This window comes from Scyliorhinus torazame, chromosome 2 (assembly GCF_047496885.1).
Source record: "Scyliorhinus torazame isolate Kashiwa2021f chromosome 2, sScyTor2.1, whole genome shotgun sequence".
In the NCBI taxonomy this organism is placed as follows: domain Eukaryota; kingdom Metazoa; phylum Chordata; class Chondrichthyes; order Carcharhiniformes; family Scyliorhinidae; genus Scyliorhinus; species Scyliorhinus torazame.
In genome coordinates this window covers 395,048,317-395,070,372 of record NC_092708.1, presented here as the reverse complement: position 1 = coordinate 395,070,372, position 22,056 = coordinate 395,048,317, and the positions used below count along the sequence as shown (strand labels likewise).

Sequence of the window (22,056 nt, the reverse complement as noted above, 5' to 3'; positions counted from 1 at the left end):
ATCCCAGCCGCACACACACATTACACTCCCCACACACACTCATCCCAGCCCCACACACTTTACACTCCCCACACACACTCATCCCAGCCGCACACACACACTGCACTCCCCACACACACTCATCCCAGCCGCACACACACATTACACTCCCCACACACACTCATCCCAGCCACACACACACATTACACTCCCCGCACACACTCATCCCAGCCGCACACACACATTACACTCCCCACACACACTCATCCCAACCAGCAAGATGGCACTGGTCATGCAGGAACGCGCCCATCCCATTGATGGATTGGCTGGGGCCATAGGGCACCGAGGGGGGGTGACCTGGGGTGACACCCATATGACTCATGGCACTAGGTTCAAAGTGGGCTGTTAGCAGCGTGCTCAGCCGCATGGCTGCCTTTCTGGCTGCGGCAATGGTGTTCCGTGTCCGTCCACCCGGACCCCACAGCCCACGCCTGCCCCCCCCCCCCCCCCCCCCCCCCCCGGTGGAGATGGAGAATTGCGGAGGCCCCGGGAATACCGGGTCGGTCCCGCTAATGGCATGTCAATGGCGTTTACTGTGCGTGCGGAGTAGAACGCGTTGGTGCCGCTGTCGAGGGAACGGAGAATTGCGACTTGGCGTGAACCTGGCGCCAAAACCGATTCTCCGCCCAAGCCTATCCCGATTTCGGTGTCGGCAGATGGAGAACCCGCCCTTTGAATTTATATTACACTTTTCGTGACCTTAGGCCGTCCTTTTTCTTTTTAAAAATAAATTTAGAATATCCAATTCATTTTTTCCAATTAAGGGGCAATTTAGCGCGGCCAATCCACCTACCCTGCACATCTTTTGGGTTGTGGGGGCGAAACCCACACAGACACGGGGAGAATGTGAAAACTCCACACGGACAGTGACCCAGAGCCGGGATCGAACCCGGGTCCTCAGCGCCCTGAGGCCGCAGTGCTAGCCACTGCGCCACCGTGCTGCCAACCTTAGGCCATCCTAATGTGCTTTTGAAGTACCCGTTCCTATACCGGCCTCCCCGAACAGGCGCCGGAATGTGGAATCTAGGGGCTTTTCATAGTAACTTCATTGAAGCCTACTTGTGACAATAAGCGATTATTATTATTATTATTATTATTATTATTATGTTAGTGACTGTTGTAATGTAGGCAAAACAGCAGCCACATTTTACTCACATCGAGCTCCCACAAACAATAATGTAGTAATGAACAAATAATCCATTTTTAATTCTGTTGTTTGAAGCATAAATATTGCCCAGGACACAGAGCTGCTCTTCAACAAAGCATGCTCGCTCCTGAAGGGTCCACTCCTGTCCCTATGTCCATTTGAGAAAGCAGATGGTGCCTTGCTTTAATAGTTAGTGGTGTGAAAACTGCTGACTTCTACCTCGAAGGTGAGAGTGCTGTTCCCTGAGCCATGGCTGACACATCCAGCTTCCCAGCAGAAGCTCCTGGAATAGCGATCCGGAATTGTAATCCTGAGGGTTTCGTGATGACTGACCCCACTGTGCATTTTGGCTTGGTTTTTATTTCAAGGTTCCCAGCAGCCGACAACCTTCCTGAGTGTCAGTGATTGGATACTGTCGCGCTGAGGGTTGCTGAAATCCAGACAGTCACATCACTGCCACACGAGCCACGAAAAGCCGTCACTGAGACCATGCGGAAGCTCGTTTGCCTCTTTCAAAAATGTTTCACTTTCACCACCTGCCCCCTACCCCCAGTCCCACGAGGGAATCCCCGAATCGCTCAACTTCCACTTACAAATCCCGAACATCCCAGGAGCATTGTCACCGCTCAGAGGTGGCGGAGAGCAGCAACACATCATTCATTCAGTTTGACACATGCGGTTATTCCCTAAAAGGCTGAGGTGGAATGCTCTCCATCAGCACAGCGAGGAGACTGACCTGAACAGGCAGCTTCTTTCTCTTCTCAGCCCTCTGGCCCTCCTCCTGCTGCTCTCTCGGAGGCTGAGAGAAGAGATTCTGGTTTTAAAACCTTCCCCAATGCTACACTTCCCTATTTAAGGCAAATTTCAATACTTAATATAAATTCTTACCATCAATCCCTTGGGGCCTCTACACTCTCCCCCACCGCACCCCATTACAGTCCAGATGCTCTATAATGGGCAGCTCGTGGGACACTTCCATGAATGACTGAGTGGGAATTCCCATACGCAGCTGGAATCCAGCAAATAATCATAATCTTTATTATTGTCACAAGTAGGCTTACATTAACACTGCAATGAAGTTACTGTGAAAATCCCCTAGTCGCCACACTCCGGCACCTGTTCGGGTACACTGAGGGAGAATTCAGAATGTCCAATTCACCTAACAGCACGTCTTTCGGGACTTGTGGGAGGAAACCGGAGCGCCCGGAGGAAACCCACGCAGACACGGGGAGAACGTGCAGCCTCCGCACAGACAGTGACCCAAGCTGGGGATCCAACCCGGGTCCCTGGCGCTGTGAAGCAACAGTGCTAACCACTGTGCTACCGTGGCACCCTGGATTCCCTCTGCCTGCGTTCCCTCTGCCTGCGTTCCCTCTGCCTGCGTTCCCTCTGACTGCGTTCCCTCTGACTGCGTTCCCTCTGACTGCGTTCCCTCTGACTGCGTTCCCTCTGACTGCGTTCCCTCTGTCTGCGTTCCCTCTGTCTGCGTTCCCTCTGTCTGCGTTCCCCCTGCCTGCGTTCCCCCTGCCTGCGTTCCCCCTGCCTGCGTTCCCCCTGCCTGCGTTCCCCCTGCCTGCGTTCCCCCTGCCTGCGTTCCCCCTGCCTGCGTTCCCCCTGCCTGCGTTCCCCCTGCCTGCGTTCCCCCTGCCTGCGTACCCCCTGCCTGCGTTCCCCCTGCCTGCGTTCCCCCTGCCTGCGTACCCCCTGCCTGCGTACCCCCTGCCTGCGTTCCCTCTGCCTGCGTCCCCTCTGCCTGCGTTCCCTCTGCCTGCGTTCCCTCTGCCTGCGTTCCCTCTGCCGGCGTACCCTCTGCCGGCGTTCCCTCTGCCGGCGTTCCCTCTGCCGGCGTTCCCTCTGCCGGCGTACCCTCTGCCGGCGTACCCTCTGGCTGCGTACCCTCTGCCTCCGCACCCTCTGCCTGCGTACCCTCTGCCTGCGTACCTTCTGCCTGCGTACCCTCTGCCTGCGTACCCTCTGCCTGCGTACCCTCTGCCTGCGTACCCTCTGCCTGCGTACCCTCTGCCTGCGTACCCTCTGCCTGCGTACCCTCTGCCTGCGTACCCTCTGCCTGCGTACCCTCTGCCTGCGTTCCCCCTGCCTGCGTACCCCCTGCCTGCGTTCCCCCTGCCTGCGTTCCCCCTGCCTGCGTTCCCCCTGCCTGCGTTCCCCCTGCCTGCGTACCCCCTGCCTGCGTACCCCCTGCCTGCGTACCCTCTGCCTGCGTTCCCTCTGCCTGCGTTCCCTCTGCCTGCGTTCCCTCTGCCTGCGTTCCCTCTGCCTGCGATCCCTCTGCCTGCGATCCCTCTGCCTGCGTAGCTTCTGCCTGCGTAGCTTCTGCCTGCGTACCCTCTGCCTGCGTACCCTCTGCCTGCGTACCCTCTGCCTGCGTACCCTCTGCCTGCGTACCCTCTGCCTGCGTTCCCTCTGCCTGCGTTCCCTCTGCCTGCGTACCCTCTGCCTGCGTACCCTCTGCCTGCGTTCCCTCTGCCTGCGTTCCCTCTGCCTGCGTCCCCTCTGCCTGCGTCCCCTCTGCCTGCGTCCACTCTGCCTGCGTTCACTCTGCCTGCGTTCACTCTGCCTGCGTTCACTCTGTCTGCGTCACCTCTGCCTCATCCCCTCAGGATTATGCCAAAAGAGACACAGAGTGACTGGAAAATCCTACAGTGCTTCTGAGCCACTTAGACTGGGACCTCTTATACTCTAGGCAAGTCAACATGGAGCTCCCTTAGTGGCAATGACAACAGATTGGCTGAGTGGTGGGGAGCACGTAAACTGCAATCTGTGTTGTAAATTGATCCCAATGGGTCTCGAGGAGAGGAGGAATCTAGCAAAGCCCTTTCATTTTTTTCCTGTAGGGATGGAACTTTTGTCAATGTTGGTTGAGGACCTGACCAGGAGAAATGTATTGCCCCAGAAAGTTCACTAGCCTTCCCACAATCACTTCTATTTATTCCCACACTCCTCCCTCCCGTTCTCAGTACAATGCCAACCCCTGCAGTCGTTTCTTCAAACGACTCTTCTGCACGCCCTGGGATGTTCCTGAAATCCTTCCCGTGCTGCCCGCCCCCTGCATGGTCCTCCTTTAAGACCCATTTCTTTAGCCAGCCCCCTAATATCTGCTTCACCAGCTCACCGTACATTTTTTCCTCGCGTTCTGTGAAGCACATTGGGGCTTTATGCTGCTGATGTTAGAATGTAATCTCTAAATGGCGATGATGGTAGTTGATGGCAGAATTGTCCAGGCAAACTAACAAAGGATGGGAAATGACCCAAGTTACCAGAGGACAGGTGTTGCCAGGTGAACCATACCCTGGCAAGAGTGTCAGCTGGCAGGGAAGGAAGGGAATATAATAACGGAAATGGTTTACTTCAGGTACACACCGCTGTGTCTCCACTTGATGTCTGTTCTAACTGCTGCACAGTGGGAAGTCAGCAATGTACTCGAAACAAGTCGGATCATTCAATCATGTCGGTGGTTTTTTTGTTTAAACAGGTGCTGCACTTCTCCTGATGACTAATTTCTCAAGAGATTTGTCAATTAGATGGTGTTTTGACTCGTAGATTAGTTCAACAACATCTTGCATTTATATAGCATCTTTCATTAAGTAGAACCACCCAGGTTTTTTCAAAGGAGCATTATCAAATACTGAGCCATAAGGCGATGCAGGAGGACTGATGACTAAAATCTTAGTCAAAGATTTAGGTTTTAAGGAGCATCTTCAAATAGGAGAGAGAAGTGAAGAGGTTTGGGAAAGCAAAGAAAGCCTTGTATTTGTATGTTGCCAGTTGAGTGCTTTTGAAAGTTGGTCAGTGTTGTAATGTTTAATGCGGCAGCGCATTTGCGCACAGCAAACTCCCAATGTGATAATGACCACATCATCTGCTTTGGTGAAGTTGATTGCAGGATATCTCTCCTGCCCCGATTCAAACTAGCTGCATGGGGTCTTTCACATCCATCCTGGAGAACAGATTTGGTTTTGACGTCACATCTGAAGAACGTGACCTGCGACAGGTCAGCGGCCTCTTAGCATTGCAATGGAGAGCCGGCTGAGATTTTTGTGCCGACGTCTCTGGGAGGGAATTTGAGTTTGGGGCCTGGTTTACTGAAGGAATGGCTGCTAATGGTAGGACAAAGAAAATTGGGAATGCGCAAGACTTCATCCTCACCAGCCTGCCTGCTGCAGACGCATCTGTCCGTGACAGTATCGGTAGGAGTGACCACCGCACAGTCCTGGTGGAGACAAAGTCCCGTCTTCACATTGAGGATACCCTCCATCGTGTTGTGTGGCACTATCACCGTGTATCAACCACAATCTGCAACCTCATGGCTCAACCATGGTTCAATGAAGAGTTCTGGAGAACATGCCAGGTTATTTATACACACACCGGATGCAATCTAACAGAAAGGTTTCTCCCTGTCATCACCAGGAAGCTGAACGCTGAGATCCGGCTGCCATTTTGAAAAGGTGCCCCGATCTCGAAGTGAGCGTGTGGGACCGCCCACCCAATGGCAATGTCACCCCCCACACACATGGGCATTCCACCCCTCCCCCCAAATGAGGGCACCCTACTATGGGGTCCCTGGGGGTCCTCTTCAGGCCCTCCATACCTCCTTACAGGCCCCTCTCTTACAGGACCCCACAACCGCCCCAACTTCCCAGAGGCCCCTACTTAACTGCCTTGCACCCCCCACCCTCCAAGCACCCTCCTTTCATGGTCAGGGCCTCTGACACTTGGCAGTGCCACCTTGGCACCCTTGCACTGGCACCTTGACAGTGCTCCTGCTGACTTGACAGTGCCTTCCGGGCACCTTGGCAATGTCAGGGTGGCAATGCCAAGGGGCCCACATTCCAGGGGACGGGCTAGTGGGCCGCCCTGCCCTGTCCCTGACCACCCATGGGCCTCTGATGGCCTGGGAGACCCCCAGGGTGACGTCCCACCTGGTCCATGTTGGTGTCGACCAGGACTGAACATTGCCTGGCTGGAGAATCCCTGGGGAGGCCTTTAGATGTCACGAGGCCAGTAGATCCTGGGTAATTAGGCCTTAGAAGATTTAAAGCCTACATTTCCAGGACAGGTACAGCACGGGGTTAGATACAGAGTAAAGCTCCCTCTACACTGTCCCCATCAAACACTCCCAGGACAGGTACAGGACAGGGTTAGATACAGAGTAAAGTTCCCTCTACAGTGTCCCCATCAAACACTCCCAGGACAGGTACAGCACGGGGTTAGATACAGAGTAAAGCTCCCTCTACACTGTCCCCATTAAACACTCCCAGGACAGGTACTGCACGGGGTTAGGTACAGACTAAGTGTCTATGTTGTTTCTTGAATTTGCGCACACATCAATTTGCTATTTAAATTGGAAACATCAAATATACTGAAAAGCTGCTTCACAATTAAATAAACTGCGACGGGCCTTTCAGATAACCTTGGAAATTAATTATACAATGAAGCAGCAGTCCTGAGGAGACCTGGACCTCTCCGATCTATCACTCTGTGTCATCCAGTGTGCCAGTCTGTGCCTGGCTTTCTGACAGCACGGAGCACTACTCCTCATTAAGCACAGATCATTTCCTAAGTGAGTTAATTAGGAGCTAGTGTCCCACGGGTCCCTTTGCTTTGTAGTTTCTCTGATAATGCATGAACAGGAACTGCCAATCACTTCAGGAAAACGCAATCTCCACTTCAGATTGTCCTGCAGAGATGAATGTTGTGTTCCTGTCTCTCCTCACTGGGATAGACTCGTCTTCATGTGTGAATCTGGATGGCGAATTCACTGGACCTTCGTGAAGATGAAAGGTCACAGAGCAGATTCATTAATTCTGTTTGTCTCTTTATAGATACTGCCAGACCAGTTCAGCATTACCTGCTCCCCTCTCTGATTTCCAGCATTCAGAGTATTTTGATCTGGTCCTGTTGTAGTAACACTGAAACAGGCTTTGATTCCCTGCTCACTGTCCACACAACACGAATCCAGGCTTTGTTACCTCCAAACGCTACAGTTCCACTGCACGGCTTGTTGGCCTTCCACCTCTCCAACCCGCCACTCTCCTAAACGCCCGGTCAAGCTCTGCTGTCTGTAACCTGAATCACATCAGTTACCCACCAGCCACAGGTTCACTGATTTACAATAATTCCCAGTGCCCAACACTGCAAATCCTCAATCCGTGTGTTCAAATCGCTCTGTTGTAGCCCATCTCTCTGCTAACCTGCTCTCGCATTGTAATATCTGGCCACATTTAAACTTCCTAACATACTGCCCAATAGGTTACCCAAAACGCTGAACACACTTTAATCACCTTTTTTGTTGTATGTTTGAAACTTTCCTACTGATAAGAATTTATGGGGATTGGCCCTGGTTTAATTTGAAGATTGAGGTGCAAAATGATGCTCTTTAACTGGGTGATCCAACCCACTTTTTGGTCCTGGTCTGAACACATCAATTGAAAGACTTATTCTCCTTTTTATTCCAGGCTACGGCCACTGATTTCTGCAGTACCTTCGAAAAGGCCGGCCGTCAACCAGGTAACTAGCCCTTCCTCAGCCTTCACTGTATATCGCCAATTCACATCCACTTTTCCTCCTCCTCCTCCTGATATCACAGATTGTGGGTTCTGGGGATTCATTGCTGTCAGACTGTCCTCATTGGGGTTCAGTGTGAGACCGCACTCATTGGGGTTCAGTGTGAGACTGTCCTCATTGGGGTTCAGTGTGAGACCGCACTCATTGGGGTTCAGTGCTGTCAGACTGTCCTCATTGGGGTTCAGTGTGAGACAGCCCTCATTGGGGTTCAGTGTGAGGATTGTCCTCATTGGGGTTCAGTGTCGGGATTGTCCTCATTGGGGTTCAGTGTGAGACTGTCCTCATTGGGGTTCAGTGTGAGACTGTCCTCATTGGGGTTCAGTGTGAGACTGTCCACATTGGGGTTCAGTGTGAGACAGCCCTCATTGGGGTTCAGTGTGAGACTGTCCTCATTGGGGTTCAGTGTGAGGATTGTCCTCATTGGGGTTCAGTGCTGTCAGACTGTCCACATTGGGGTTCAGTGTGAGACTGTCCTCATTGGGGTTCAGTGTGAGGATTGACCACATTGGGGTTCAGTGTGAGACTGTCCTCATTGGGGTTCAGTGTGAGACTGTCCTCATTGGGGTTCAGTGTGAGGATTGTCCACATTGGGGTTCAGTGTCGGGATTATCCACATTGGGGTTCAGTGTCGGGATTGTCCACATTGGGGTTCAGTGTGAGGATTGTCCTCATTGGGGTTCAGTGTGAGGATTGTCCACATTGGGGTTCAGTGTGAGGATTGTCCTCATTGGGGTTCAGTGTGAGGATTGTCCTCATTGGGGTTCAGTGTGAGGATTGTCCTCATTGGGGTTCAGTGTCGGGATTGTCCACATTGGGGTTCAGTGTGAGGATTGTCCTCATTGGGGTTCAGTGTGAGGATTGTCCTCATTGGGGTTCAGTGTGAGGATTGTCCTCATTGGGGTTCAGTGTCGGGATTGTCCACATTGGGGTTCAGTGTGAGGATTGTCCTCATTGGGGTTCAGTGTGAGGATTGTCCACATTGGGGTCAGTGTGAGGATTGTCCACATTGGGGTTCAGTGTGAGGATTGTCCACATTGGGGTTCAGTGTGAGGATTGTCCTCATTGGGGTTCAGTGTGAGGATTGTCCACATTGGGGTTCAGTGTCGGGATTGTCCTCATTGGGGTTCAGTGCGAGGATTGTCCACATTGGGGTTCAGTGTGAGGATTGTCCACATTGGGGTCAGTGTGAGGTTTGTCCACATTGGGGTTCAGTGTGAGGATTGTCCACATTGGGGTCAGTGTGAGGATTGTCCACATTGGGGTTCAGTGTGAGGATTGTCCACATTGGGGTTCAGTGTCGGGATTATCCACATTGGGGTTCAGTGTGAGGATTGACCACATTGGGGTTCAGTGTCGGGATTGTCCTCATTGGGGTTCAGTGTGAGGATTGTCCACATTGGGGTTCAGTGTGAGGATTGTCCTCATTGGGGTTCAGTGTCGGGATTGTCCACAATGGGGTTCAGTGTCGGGATTGTCCACATTGGGGTTCAGTGTGAGGATTGTCCACATTGGGGTTCAGTGTCGGGATTGTCCACATTGGGGTTCAGTGTGAGGATTGTCCTCATTGGGGTTCAGTGTGAGGATTGTCCACATTGGGGTTCAGTGTCGGGATTGTCCACATTGGGGTTCAGTGTGAGGATTGTCCACATTGGGGTTCAGTGTGAGGATTGTCCACATTGGGGTTCAGTGTGAGGATTGTCCACATTGGGGTTCAGTGTGAGGATTGTCCACATTGGGGGTCAGTGTGAGGATTGTCCACATTGGGGTTCAGTGTGAGGATTGTCCACATTGGGGTTCAGTGTGAGGATTGTCCACATTGGGGTTCAGTGTCGGGATTGTCCACATTGGGGTTCAGTGTGAGGATTGTCCTCATTGGGGTTCAGTGTGAGGATTGTCCACATTGGGGTTCAGTGTCGGGATTGTCCACATTGGGGTTCAGTGTCGGTATTGTCCACATTGGGGTTCAGTGTGAGGATTGTCCTCATTGGGGTTCAGTGTGAGGATTGTCCTCATTGGGGTTCAGTGTGAGGATTGTTCACATTGGGGTTCAGTGTGAGGATTGTCCACATTGGGGTTCAGTGTCGGGATTGTCCACATTGGGGTCAGTGTGAGGATTGTCCACATTGGGGTTCAGTGTGAGGATTGTCCACATTGGGGTTCAGTGTGAGGATTGTCCTCATTGGGGTTCAGTGTGAGGATTGGCCACATTGGGGTTCAGTGTCGGGATTGTCCACATTGGGGTTCAGTGTCGGGATTGTCCTCATTGGGGTTCAGTGTGAGGATTGTCCACATTGGGGTTCAGTGTGAGGATTGTCCTCATTGGGGTTCAGTGTGAGGATTGTCCACATTGGGGTTCAGTGTCGGGATTGTCCACATTGGGGTTCAGTGTCGGGATTGTCCACATTGGGGTTCAGTGTGAGGATTGTCCACATTGGGGTTCAGTGTCGGGATTGTCCACATTGGGGTTCAGTGTGAGGATTGTCCTCATTGGGGTTCAGTGTCGGGATTGTCCACATTGGGGTTCAGTGTGAGGATTGGCCACATTGGGGTTCAGTGTCGGGATTGTCCACATTGGGGTTCAGTGTCGGGATTGTCCACATTGGGGTTCAGTGTCGGGATTGTCCACATTGGAGTTCAGTGTCGGGATTGTCCACATTGGAGTTCAGTGTGAGGATTGACCACATTGGGGTTCAGTGTGAGGATTGTCCACATTGGGGTTCAGTGTGAGGATTGTCCTCATTGGGGTTCAGTGTGAGGATTGTCCTCATTGGGGTTCAGTGTGAGGATTGTCCACATTGGGGTTCAGTGTCGGGATTGTCCACATTGGAGTTCAGTGTGAGGATTGACCACATTGGGGTTCAGTGTGAGGATTGTCCACATTGGGGTTCAGTGTGAGGATTGTCCTCATTGGGGTTCAGTGTCGGGATTGTCCACATTGGGGTTCAGTGTGAGGATTGGCCACATTGGGGTTCAGTGTCGGGATTGTCCACATTGGGGTTCAGTGTCGGGATTGTCCACATTGGGGTTCAGTGTGAGGATTGTCCACATTGGGGTTCAGTGTGAGGATTGTCCTCATTGGGGTTCAGTGTGAGGATTGTCCACATTGGGGTTCAGTGTGAGGATTGTCCTCATTGGGGTTCAGTGTGAGGATTGTCCACATTGGGGTTCAGTGTCGGGATTGTCCACATTGGGGTTCAGTGTGAGGATTGTCCTCATTGGGGTTCAGTGTGAGGATTGTCCACATTGGGGTTCAGTGTGAGGATTGTCCACATTGGGGTTCAGTGTCGGGATTGTCCACATTGGGGTTCAGTGTCGGGATTGTCCACATTGGGGTTCAGTGTCGGGATTGTCCACATTGGGGTTCAGTGTCGGGATTGTCCACATTGGGGTTCAGTGTCGGGATTGTCCACATTGGGGTTTGATGCGGTGAAGTTGCTGATTTATAGTTGACGTTGGGTTTACTGTTTACCGTTGTGACGGTTCTGTGCTGGGGCGCAGCTCATTGAGTTTTGATGCTGTGGTTCTGCCGTTGTTGCCTTTCAGTGCAGCGGGACCCCTCATTTTCTTATTGGAAAATATTTTATTGAGGCATTCATATTATAAATTTTAACAAAATGAACAACGACACACCAAGAAAAACAATGCAGCCAACATGGCTTATATAAACAACACCCCTTCCCCCCGGGCAGCTCAAACTCCTCCTCCAGCTCTTCCAATCACAGCCCCTAACCGCTCGGTCCCCGCCCACTGCCAGCCACAAAATCCCCCATCCAGCCCCCCCAGAGCAAACTGGTGGTTGCCACATATCGGTGCCCAAACCGACCCCCCCCCCTCCAGCCCCAGGTGCTGTTGCCACTGTCCCCACACCTCAGAGCCGCCACCACGACCGAGCTGGTGGAGTACCTGGCCGGCGAGGATGACCGAGTGCCCTGAAACTTGTCTTTCTCCATAAGGCTACCTCCATCCGCTCCCATACCAACCCCTCCCCCACTACCCATTGCCTGGCCATCGCTATATATTGCCGCCCAGTAGTAATTTATGAAGTTCGGGAGAGCCAGCCCTCCCGACCCCGTCCCCGCTCCAGCAACATCTTCTTGACCCGCAGGGCTTTACCCACCCGGAGACCATCCAGTTCACTTTCCAAAAAAACTCCTTGGCATTGAAGATTGGGAGGCTCTGAAATACAAACAAGAACCTCTGGAGGACGGTCATCTTTACTGTCTGAACCTTCCCCCGCCAATGACAACCACCTCCTAAAGACCTCCTTCATCCGTTCCACCAACCAGGCCAGATTTAATTTATGCAGCTGCTCCCATCCCATCAAAAACTACCCCTCCCCACTCTCCCCAACCACCCTGAACAACATCTCCCCCAATCTCTTTTCCTGCCCCCTTGCCTGGATTGGAAAGACCTCAGTCTTACCCATATTCAATTTATACCCCGGAATCCGGCCGAATCCCTCTAAGATTACCCGTAATCCCTCCAGCCTGCGTCCCACACCCCCTCAGGCCTGCCCTCGGGCACCCGCCACCATTTCCCCTCCCCATACCGCGCTCTAGAAACCTCTCCCCTGTCAGCAGTTCAACCCCCCCCCCCCCCACCCCAAAATAATAACCCAACTCTATCAACACACTAACCACCTGCTCATCCCTCCCACTACACCGCTGTGAACTAGCTTGCCCAGCTACCCTGGCGGCACACACCCATGGCGCCTGGCATCCTACCCCCCACTGATTCTCTCCCCTGCCCCGCCCAAACATTGTCCCAGCGCAAACTCAACAACACCCACCCAACACAAAGAGCAACCTACCATCCCCCACCAAGAACAAACACAAAGCAATGGTCCCAAACACCGTACCAAACAAACCCAAAGGAATAGAAAGCAAGCATCTCCTCAAAGGTTCAGTGTTCTCCTTCTCCTGCCTGTTCATTGTCCCTGACATATTCAATCGCCTCCTCCGGCATCCCAAAGTAGGTCACCCACAGCTCACCGGATACAGCATGCCAAATTTCTGAAAGAAGGCCGCCTTCACCTTGTTGAAGCCCGCTCTCCTCTTGGCCAGCTCCGCACCCAGGTCCTGGCATACAAGCAGCTCATTGCCCTCCCAGATACATCACCTCATCTGCCTGGCCCACCTCGGGATCCGCTCCTTATCCAGGAACCGGTGCGGGCGCCATCGTCCCCGGCGGCTCGTTCCCCTGCGGCTTCCTCATCAGCGCCCTGTGTGCCCGGTCCACTTCCAAGGGTCATTCAAATGCCCCTAACCCGTCAGCTTCTCGAACATCTGCGCTACATACACACCGGCGTCTGCTCCCTCGCTGCCCTCCTGCAACCCCACGATTCTCAAATGTTGCCTGCGAGACCAATTCTCCAGGTCCTCCACTTTCTCCTGCAGCCTCTGCTGATCCTGCAACACCCACATCTCCACTGCCATCGAGGCAAGCTGCTCCTCGTGCTCCCCTACCGTCTCCACCACCTTCTGGATCGCCTGGCCCTGAGCCTCCAGCCTCGTCTCCAGGCCATCGATCCCGCTTTTGTCGGATCGGGTCCACCACCCTAGCCAGGTCTTCCAAAATCTCCTTCCTCTGCTGGGCGAACTTCTTATTCAGGAAGCCCACCAGCGGCTCCGTCGACCATTGATAGGGTAGTGCCGGTCCCTGATCCTCCGCCATCTTCACCTGTGTCCCAGGCACCCAATTATCTCCAACTGTTCCTTTCTCTTTAGACCACTCCTACTCCGCGAATCCATCCGCTGGTGGGACACCCTCTCCTTACACCCTTCCTGCACCTTTTTAAACAACAGATCCACCCAATGTGCGACCACTTACACCATGGCCGCCACCGGAAGTCCAGGATCTCGCATGTTGAGCTCACTGGCCTGGGACTATCCTTAAACAAACATCCTGCGGATGTGCATGGGTCACAATCTGGAATCTGAGTGACAAATGCAGATTGGCATCCCGATATTGTAACCGCACACCCGGCCCCCTGGCTCAGTAAAGCCCGCCAAAGGACAAACAGGCCACGAGATGGAGGGAGAGATTTTGTCTCAGATTCACTCCCAGTTTGGATCTCTTACTCCAAGTACACGGAATGGGTGGTGTCCTGCACTCTGCACATCTGCTGACAAGGGTCTTTCTCATCGCAAAAAAAAATGAGGCTCAAAACTGTGATTGTTTTGTTGTGTATGTAAATCCTTTAATAAGTTGGTTTTTAAAAACCCTGATGGTTTAATTTGCATTGCTTCATTTTAATCAGAATTAAAATACATTTGAATTTTCAGGCACCGGATGGTAAAGTACCTTGGGAATTGCTTTCTCTGCAGTGACTGCTGCTCATGACTGAAGATAAGCACACACGTTTCCTGGTGTGCCAGACTGATAGTGTCTGTGATAATTAGTAAGAAATAAAGGGAATACACGCATACTGTGTATGCACCCTGAAATTGTCACCTCATCCTATGTATTGCAGAGAGAGAGAGATGTCTTTTCCTTTACTGCCGACTCTCAGCCATCCCTTGTGCTCCATAGCCAGATGTACTGCCCAGTGTGGTACCGGATCCACGAGATCAGTGGGCGCTTGTCTTGGTCCCGATGATGAGTTTACCCGACCACTGAGGTCGAAATGTCGCAATTGACCCAAATGAGCGAATCAGTCCGGGTTTCTGGGTCTGATCCCTGTCAGTGACCACGCAGCACGAGTGTGTTTCCCCCGATGCTGCATACGGTGAAGCAGACCGTGGTGTGTGCCTTGGGTTGATATTGATAAATGGAACCTTCACTGTTCCATTTCCTCTTCATTGAAAGCAACTCCACAGCTGTGATTTCCTTTTGCCCTCAATCGCCTTTAATCGGCACTTAATTGGGGGGGAAATACATTGAACGGTTAAATAAATCATTGGGGCAGCACGGTGGCACAGTGGTTAGCACTTCTGCCTCACGGCGCCGAGGTCCCAGGTTCGATCCCAGCCCTGGGTCACTGTCTGTGTGGAGTTTGCACATTCTCCCCGTGTCTGCGTGGGTCTCATCCCGCAGCCCAAAAAAGGTGTGCAGGGTAGGTGGATTGGCCACGCTAAATTGCCCCTTAATTGGAAAAAATGAATTGGGCACTTTAAATTTATTTTTAAAATTCTGTAAATATTGACTTCTTATCTGATATCCAAACCATCTAATACATGTCGTGGCGTCATTAAGACACAGAAAGAGGCCATTTGACCCCTCTGAGACCATGCCTATCTCTTCCGAGCAATCCAATCAGTTCCATTGCCTCACTCTGTCTCCATAGTGATGGAGGTTTATTCTGCCCAAGGGCCCCTCCTTCCAATTTCTTCTTGAAGTCATTCAATGTCTCCGCTCCCACCACTCTTGTGGCTCAGAGTTCCAGGTCATTGCCAATCTGTGCGTATAAAAATGTCTTCCTCACATTCCCCTGCATCTCCTGCTCAAAACCTTGTATCACAACAATGGAAATAAGCTACAGGTGGCTAGGGACTGGGGTCAGCTCCATAATTTAAATCTGGGCAGGGTGGTCGAGCAAATGAAAGGAGATGTCCGTAGGTGGGACATACTCCCGCTGTCCTTGGTGGGGAGGGTGCAGACTGTGAAGTTGACAGTCCTGCCGAGGTTGCTGTTTGTGTTTCAGTGTCTTCCAAATTTTATCCCAAAGGCTTTTTTCAGGAAGGTGAACGCGGCGATCTGGGGTTTTGTACGGGCTGGTAAGGCCCCGAGGGTGAGGAAGGACCTTTTGGAACGGGGGGCGCGGGATGGGGGGGCTTGGCCCTTCTGAATTTTATTAACTATTACTGGGCCGCCAACATATCGATGGTTAGGAAGTGGGTAATGGGGGAAGGGTCAGTGTAAGAGCGCGTGGGGGCGGTATCTTGCAAGGGTACGAGTTTGGAGGCTTTACTAACGGCGCCCCTGCCGTTCTCGCCAGCTCGGTGGTGCACAAGCCCGGTGGTGGTGGTAGCCGTGAGGGTGTGGGGACAATGGAGACAGCACATGAGATTAGAGGGGGCGTCAGTGTGGTCACCGATCTGTGATAATCATCGGTTTGTTCCGGGGGGAATGGACGGGGGCTTTAGGAGGTGGCAGCGGGCAGGGATTGAGTGTTTTGGGGTACCCTTCATTGAGGAGGGGTTCCCGAGCCTGGAGGCATTGGAGGAGGAGTTTGAGTTACCGGGTGGGGATTCGGTACCTGCAGGTACGGGACTTTGTCAGGAGGCAGGTTCCAACCCCCGTTTTTGACATCACCTTATCCTGTAATTCCCTTCGGGGGAGGCGAGGGTCTCGGAAGTATATAAGGAGTTGATGGAGTGGGAAGGGGTCCCTATCGGGGAGGTGAAGAAGAAGTGGGAGGAGGAGTTGGGAGGGGAGTTGGAAGTCGGACTATGGGAAAAGGCCTTGAGGAGAGTCAATTCATCCTCGTCGTGTGCCAGGCTGAGCCTGATCCAGTTCAAGGTGGTCCACAGGGCTCATATGACTGTGGCCCGGATGAGTAGGTTTTTTGAGGAGGTGGAGGATAGGTGCGGGGGCGCTGTTGGGGGAGTCCGGCGAATCACGTACACAAGTTCTGGGCGTGTCCGAAGCTGAGGGGATTCTGGCAGGGATTTGCGGATGTCGTGTCGGAGGTCCTGGAAAGGAAGGTGGGTCCAGAGATGGCAATATTTGGGGTATCGGAGGATCCGGGGGCCGAAGGGGGGGAGAGGCCGACGTTTTGGCCTTTGCTTCCCTGGTGGCCCGGAGACTGATGTTGCTGGGATGGAGGGACTCGGAGCCTCCAACGTCCAGGGTGTGGGTCAGTGACATGGCGGGGCTTCTCAGGCTGGAGAAGATTACGTTTGCCTTAACTCCGGGGTTTGCTCGGAGGTGGCAGCCGTTCATCGACTTTTTTAAGGAAAACTGAACGTCTGCAGAAAGAGAGGCGGGAGGAAAATGAGAGGCCTGGCAGTGTAAGATAAGAGGCAGGGAATCTAATATACGGGTGGTTAGGAGCTGGGGCGGGGGTGTAGTTGGTTATGTTACTTTAATATTGTGTGTCGGGCTGCTAGGCTGTTTAGAATGTTAATTTGCTAAACTGTGAAAATTACAAATGCTTCAGTAAAATGTTTTCTAAAAAAACAATGGAAATAGCCCCCATGTGGTTTGACACTTGTTGCTCTCTGAGGTAGTCGAGCAAACCACCCAGTGGTGAACATTGGGCAAGATCCATCTGGTTCACCTTCAGGCCATCCTAGTGATACAACGATAATACAGTTATTAACTAACCACGGGGAATAAACTCTATCAATTCGCCGAACAACAATCCCAAGCTTTGGTCATCTGACCTACTATCACCTGATATGGCGCTCTGTTACACTTTATAATCACCCTGTGAAGCATCAGGGAACATTACAAGCATTATATAATTGTAAGTTGTTGTTGTGATGAGGTGATGGGAACTCACCGTGCAATAAGGGAGAGCTTTGGCAAACAAACACTGGAAAGATAGAAACTGGATGATGATCATGACTACAGTCCAGGAATCGTATCAGGATTAGACTTGGGGTGTCACTGCGGTGCAGGGCTGTCACTGGTGACAGTGTCTCTGGGGGGTGTAGTGACAGTGTCTCTGGGGGGGTGTAGTGACAGTGTCTCTGGGGGATGTAGTGACAGTGTCTCTGGGGGGTGTAGTGGCAGTGTCTCTGGGGGGGTGTAGTGACAGTGTCTCTGGGGGGTGTAGTGACAGTGTCTCTGGGGGGTGTAGTGACAGTGTCTCTGGAGGGTGTAGTGACAGTGTCTCTGGGGGGGTGTAGTGACAGTGTCTCTGGGGGGTGTAGTGACAGTGTCTCTGGTGGGTGTAGTGACAGTGTCTCTGGGGGGTGTAGTGACAGTGTCTCTGGGGGGGTGTAGTGACAGTGTCTCTGGGGGGTGTAGTGACAGTGTCTCTGGGGGGGTGTAGTGACAGTGTCTCTGGGGGGTGTAGTGGCAGTGTCTCTGGGGGTGTAGTGACAGTGTCTCTGGGGGATGTAGTGACAGTGTCTCTGGGGGGTGTAGTGACAGTGTCTCGGGTGGGTGTAGTGACAGTGTCTCGGGTGGGTGTAGTGACAGTGTCTCGGGAGGGTGTAGTGACAGTGTCTCGGGAGGGTGTAGTGACTGTGTCTCGGGAGGGTGTAGTGACTGTGTCTTGGGAGGGTGTAGTGACAGTGTCTCTGGGGGGTGTAGTGACAGTGTCTTGGGAGGGTGTAGTGGCAGTGTCTCTGGGGGTGTAGTGACAGTGTCTCTGGGGGATGTAGTGACAGTGTCTCTGGGGGGTGTAGTGACAGTGTCTCTGGTGGGTGTAGTGACAGTGTCTCGGGAGGGTGTAGTGACAGTGTCTCGGGAGGGTGTAGTGACTGTGTCTTGGGAGGGTGTAGTGACAGTGTCTCTGGGGGGTGTAGTGACAGTGTCTCTGGGGGGTGTAGTGACAGTGTCTTGGGAGGGTGTATGGCTGTCACTATATTTACTTTTTCAATTTTCTTCCCACTGTAGCCTCGTGATTCAGGATGTGGTAACTCGCAGCCAGCGCCCCCAGTTTCTGTGCTGGTGGAGAGTGGGCCTGTGGTGTACAATGAGGACGTTGAGGAGGAGGAGGAGGTGGAGGTGGAAGAGGAAGAGGAGAACTGCCTTAGTGCTCTGCAGCTGATAGGTGGAAATGGTGAGCACTGAATAAAAACTCTCCTTGAAAAATTATCCAGAGGAGAGAAGGTGAAAAAAGACGCTAGGAACACAAAAGGAAATAAACAGCGTTTTTCTTCAATGTGGAATAAATTCCAGAATTAATTTCTCATGAAAAACATTTTGTGGATATTGTACATTGAGTGCATGAGTTTGAGGAATGTGGAGTAAGTTCGGGTTGAGGGATACTGGGAGAGGCTGGGTTAGAGTGACATGGGGAGATGATGGAATTGAGGAATAGGGGGAGGGGCTGGAGTTGAGGAATGAGGAGGGGCTGGAGTTGAGGAATGAGGAGGAGCTGGAGTTGAGGAATAGGGGGAGGAGCTGGAGTTTAGGAATGGGGAGGAGCTGGAGTTGAGGAATAGGGGGAGGAGCTGGAGTTGAGGAATGAGGAGGGGCTGGAGTTGAGGAATGGGGAGGGGCTGGAGTTGAGGAATGAGGAGGGGCTGGAGTTGAGGAATGGGGAGGGGCTGGAGTTGAGGAATAGGGAGGGGCTGGAGTTGAGGAATAGGGGGAGGGGCTGGAGTTGAGGAATGGGGAGGGGCTGGAGTTGAGGAATGGGGAGGGGCTGGAGATGACGAATGGGGGAGGGGCTGGAGTTGAGGAATGGGGAGGGGCTGGAGATGAGGAATGGAGAGGGGCTGGAGATGACGAATGGGGGAGGGGCTGGAGTTGAGGAATGGAGAGGGGCTGGTGTTGAGGAATAGGGGAGGGGCTGGAGTTGACGAATAGGGGAGGGGCTGGAGTTGACGAATGGGGAGGGGCTGGAGTTGAGGAATGGGGAGGGGCTGGAGTTGAGGAATAGGGGAGGGGCTGGAGTTGAGGAATGGGGAGGGGCTGGAGATGAGGAATGGAGAGGGGCTGGTGTTGAGGAATAGGGGAGGGGCTGGAGTTGAGGAATAGGGGAGGGGCTGGAGTTCAGGAATAGGGGAGGGGCTGGAGTTGATGAATGGGGGAGGGGCTGGAGTTGAGGAATGGGGAGGGGCTGGAGTTGAGGAATGGGGAGGGGCTGGAGTTGAGGAATGGGGAGGGGCTGGAGTTGAGGAATGGGGAGGGGCTGGAGTTGAGGAATGTGGAGGGGCTGGAGTTGAGGAATGGGGAGGGGCTGGAGTTGAGGAATAGGGGGAGGGGCTGGAGACTGGGTAGGATATGGAAGCTCTGTTTAAAGCTGGACCCTCTAATAATGCAGCACTGCCTCAGCAGGTGCACTGAGTGCCGGTTTAAGTGATGTGCTGAATCACCCGGCTTCCTACCCTCAGCTCGAGTGCAATCAGATTGCAAAGATGACACTTTATGTGGGGGAAAAAAATGTTTGTTGCTCGTTTGAGAACAAGTTGACCTATTCTAGACAGGCCATCCAACCTGGTTGGCAAGGGACATAAACCAGCTCAGAACACTGAGCTTTCAGGTCAGTTTGGAGTTGGGTGATCTCGGGCCGAGTGCCGGGAGTACTAAATATCCTTCCTGCAGCTTGTCACTATTCACCTCGACATTGCAGTTGGGCCCTTGTGTGGGCATCAGGCAAGGACAAGACTCAGCTGCAAAATCACCTTCAAACATTTTTCTATTGGAGGAACAGTACAACTAGTCAGAATTGGCCATTCGAGTGAGTTTTTTCGAGGAGAACTGGGGTCAAAAGGACAGTACCTCAGCCTGTGTTAGGGAGCAGAAGAAAGATTAAAAAACGGTGGGGGGAGAATGTCAGAGAGATTTTTTAACTTGTGGATGCTGAGACAGTTCATTTTTCTGTTCAAGATTACGGCTTTGAAATGGAGGAGGACGATGGATTCTAAGAAACCGCAGCACTTCCGGGATGGAGCATTGCGCAGTCTGTCAGAAAGCAGGAATGCTTCCTGGAGTTTTCATGACAGGCTACCTGCCGGCAGAATCCCCACTCCCTTGCGTGACCAGCTTGAGCCAGGAACACGGCCTCCAAAGTGAGGGCACGTGTACGGCCGGGACACAATGTCGGCGATGAGGTGGAGCTTTTCAACTACCTGTGACTGGAGAATCTTTTTGATCGGGATCCATTTGAAAATGAAATGATGACCCTTGGCCTTTTGATTTATTTTTTGTTTTGTTTATTTTTGTACAGAATTTACTATTTATTACAGTTTATTTGAACCATTTACTTTTGTATTTCTCTGTACTTAACATCCTGTGCGGCAGGGGTGCTAAAACGCTTGGGGTGTGGAGCGATGGTTTAGAATCCTCGGGCACTAAAGTGCCGCCACGTTGTGACGCCAGCTTGAAAATGCTGCAGCTATGAGCACATAAAGCGAGGCTCGCCCACACTGCCAATTGCCCAGTTTTACCGGGATTGGTGTGACGGCATCTCTCCATGGAGTGGGCCGGCAACCTCTAAACGAACCAGTAATGGGGGGGGGAGGTTAGAGAAGTCCGGCCGTCCTGAGGAAAACGAGCACTCGAAGAAATTGCCACTGCCTAACCTGCCGACGGTCCAAGCTGCCATTTGAAACCCTGTGTAAATGACCAATTATGTTCGGAAATCAGTCCGTGAGCTGGCCCGGAAGCGATGTTGTAAAGGAGGGTGTCGCTGGTAACTTTGCTTCAGAGGACGAGAATCAATGGCCTCTGTATAAATTGTTGTTCATGGATTCGCTGGTTTGAGTCATTTTGGGATCTATTCTGTTCATTCCACAGGGACCAATGTTACTCTTTTTTTTAAAGATAAATAATAAAACCGCAAACTCAGGGGAGTTGGCATTGTTCGACTGAAGGGTGAGCAAGGACATTATGGATTTGATGTATATTTTGATTTGAACAATTTGTGAGAATGTAAGGAGCCATTATTCACACCACAGCTGTGTGTGGAGTGTGTCTGACATCAAATATATTAAACCATTCCATATATCAAACATTGAGTCGTCACTGAATGTTGAAGTGTTAACAGAACCCTTTTCATATAATTATATTCCTGTAATAACGGATTACATTAGCTGCTCATTCTATACACAACAGCTGCATTAGTTTTACCAAAACAAAGCTATTAAATGGAGCTATCTATAAAGGAACATGCACAGTCGGGAGAACCCGTGTTATCACTTCAACAATTCAGTGAAGAATTAGTGGTGGGTATGTTATATTTTCACACTGATTGAAACGGTGGATGTGCAGTCAGAGTGTGTACAGCTTGTGTCTTTTCCATCAGGAAAGAGCAGGCTTTGGTGAGCTGTAGTAACGATGCATCACGATATTGGACGGTTGTCTCCGGGCAAAAAACAAATTATTTTGCGTCTGAATCCCATTAAACACTTGTTCTCCATCAGAGTGGGACAAGGTGTCCGTTCACCTTTGTCTGCGTTTGACTTGATTTATTTTTAAATTGCGAGTACATAATTCTATATTTTTTTCCAATGAAGGGGCAATTTAGCGCGGCCAATCCACCTACCCGGCACATCATTAGGTTGTGGGGGTGAGACCACGCAGACACGGGGAGAATGTGCAAGTGTTTGACTTGATGATGAACAATAATAATTGCCCCTCTGGCTCTAATCAAGAATTAATGCCAATGTAGTAAACAGCTTAGTTGTAACAACGAAAACCACTTCCCCCTCTCCTCTTCCTTC

General features: G+C 51.9%; 1 protein-coding gene across 1 annotated transcript in view; it reads left to right on the top strand.

Annotated features, from left to right (window-relative positions):
- Nucleotides 1-21,782, top strand: part of brf1b (BRF1 general transcription factor IIIB subunit b) — a 516,534-nt gene extending 494,752 nt beyond the window's left edge. The window contains exons 16-18 of the mRNA XM_072494251.1: nucleotides 7,663-7,714; nucleotides 18,281-18,446; nucleotides 20,222-21,782. Of these exons, the coding sequence (XP_072350352.1) occupies nucleotides 7,663-7,714; nucleotides 18,281-18,446; nucleotides 20,222-20,259 (256 nt within the window). The 3' untranslated portion in view covers nucleotides 20,260-21,782. The remainder of the gene's footprint in view (nucleotides 1-7,662; nucleotides 7,715-18,280; nucleotides 18,447-20,221) is intronic.
- Nucleotides 21,783-22,056: the final 274 nt, after the last annotated feature.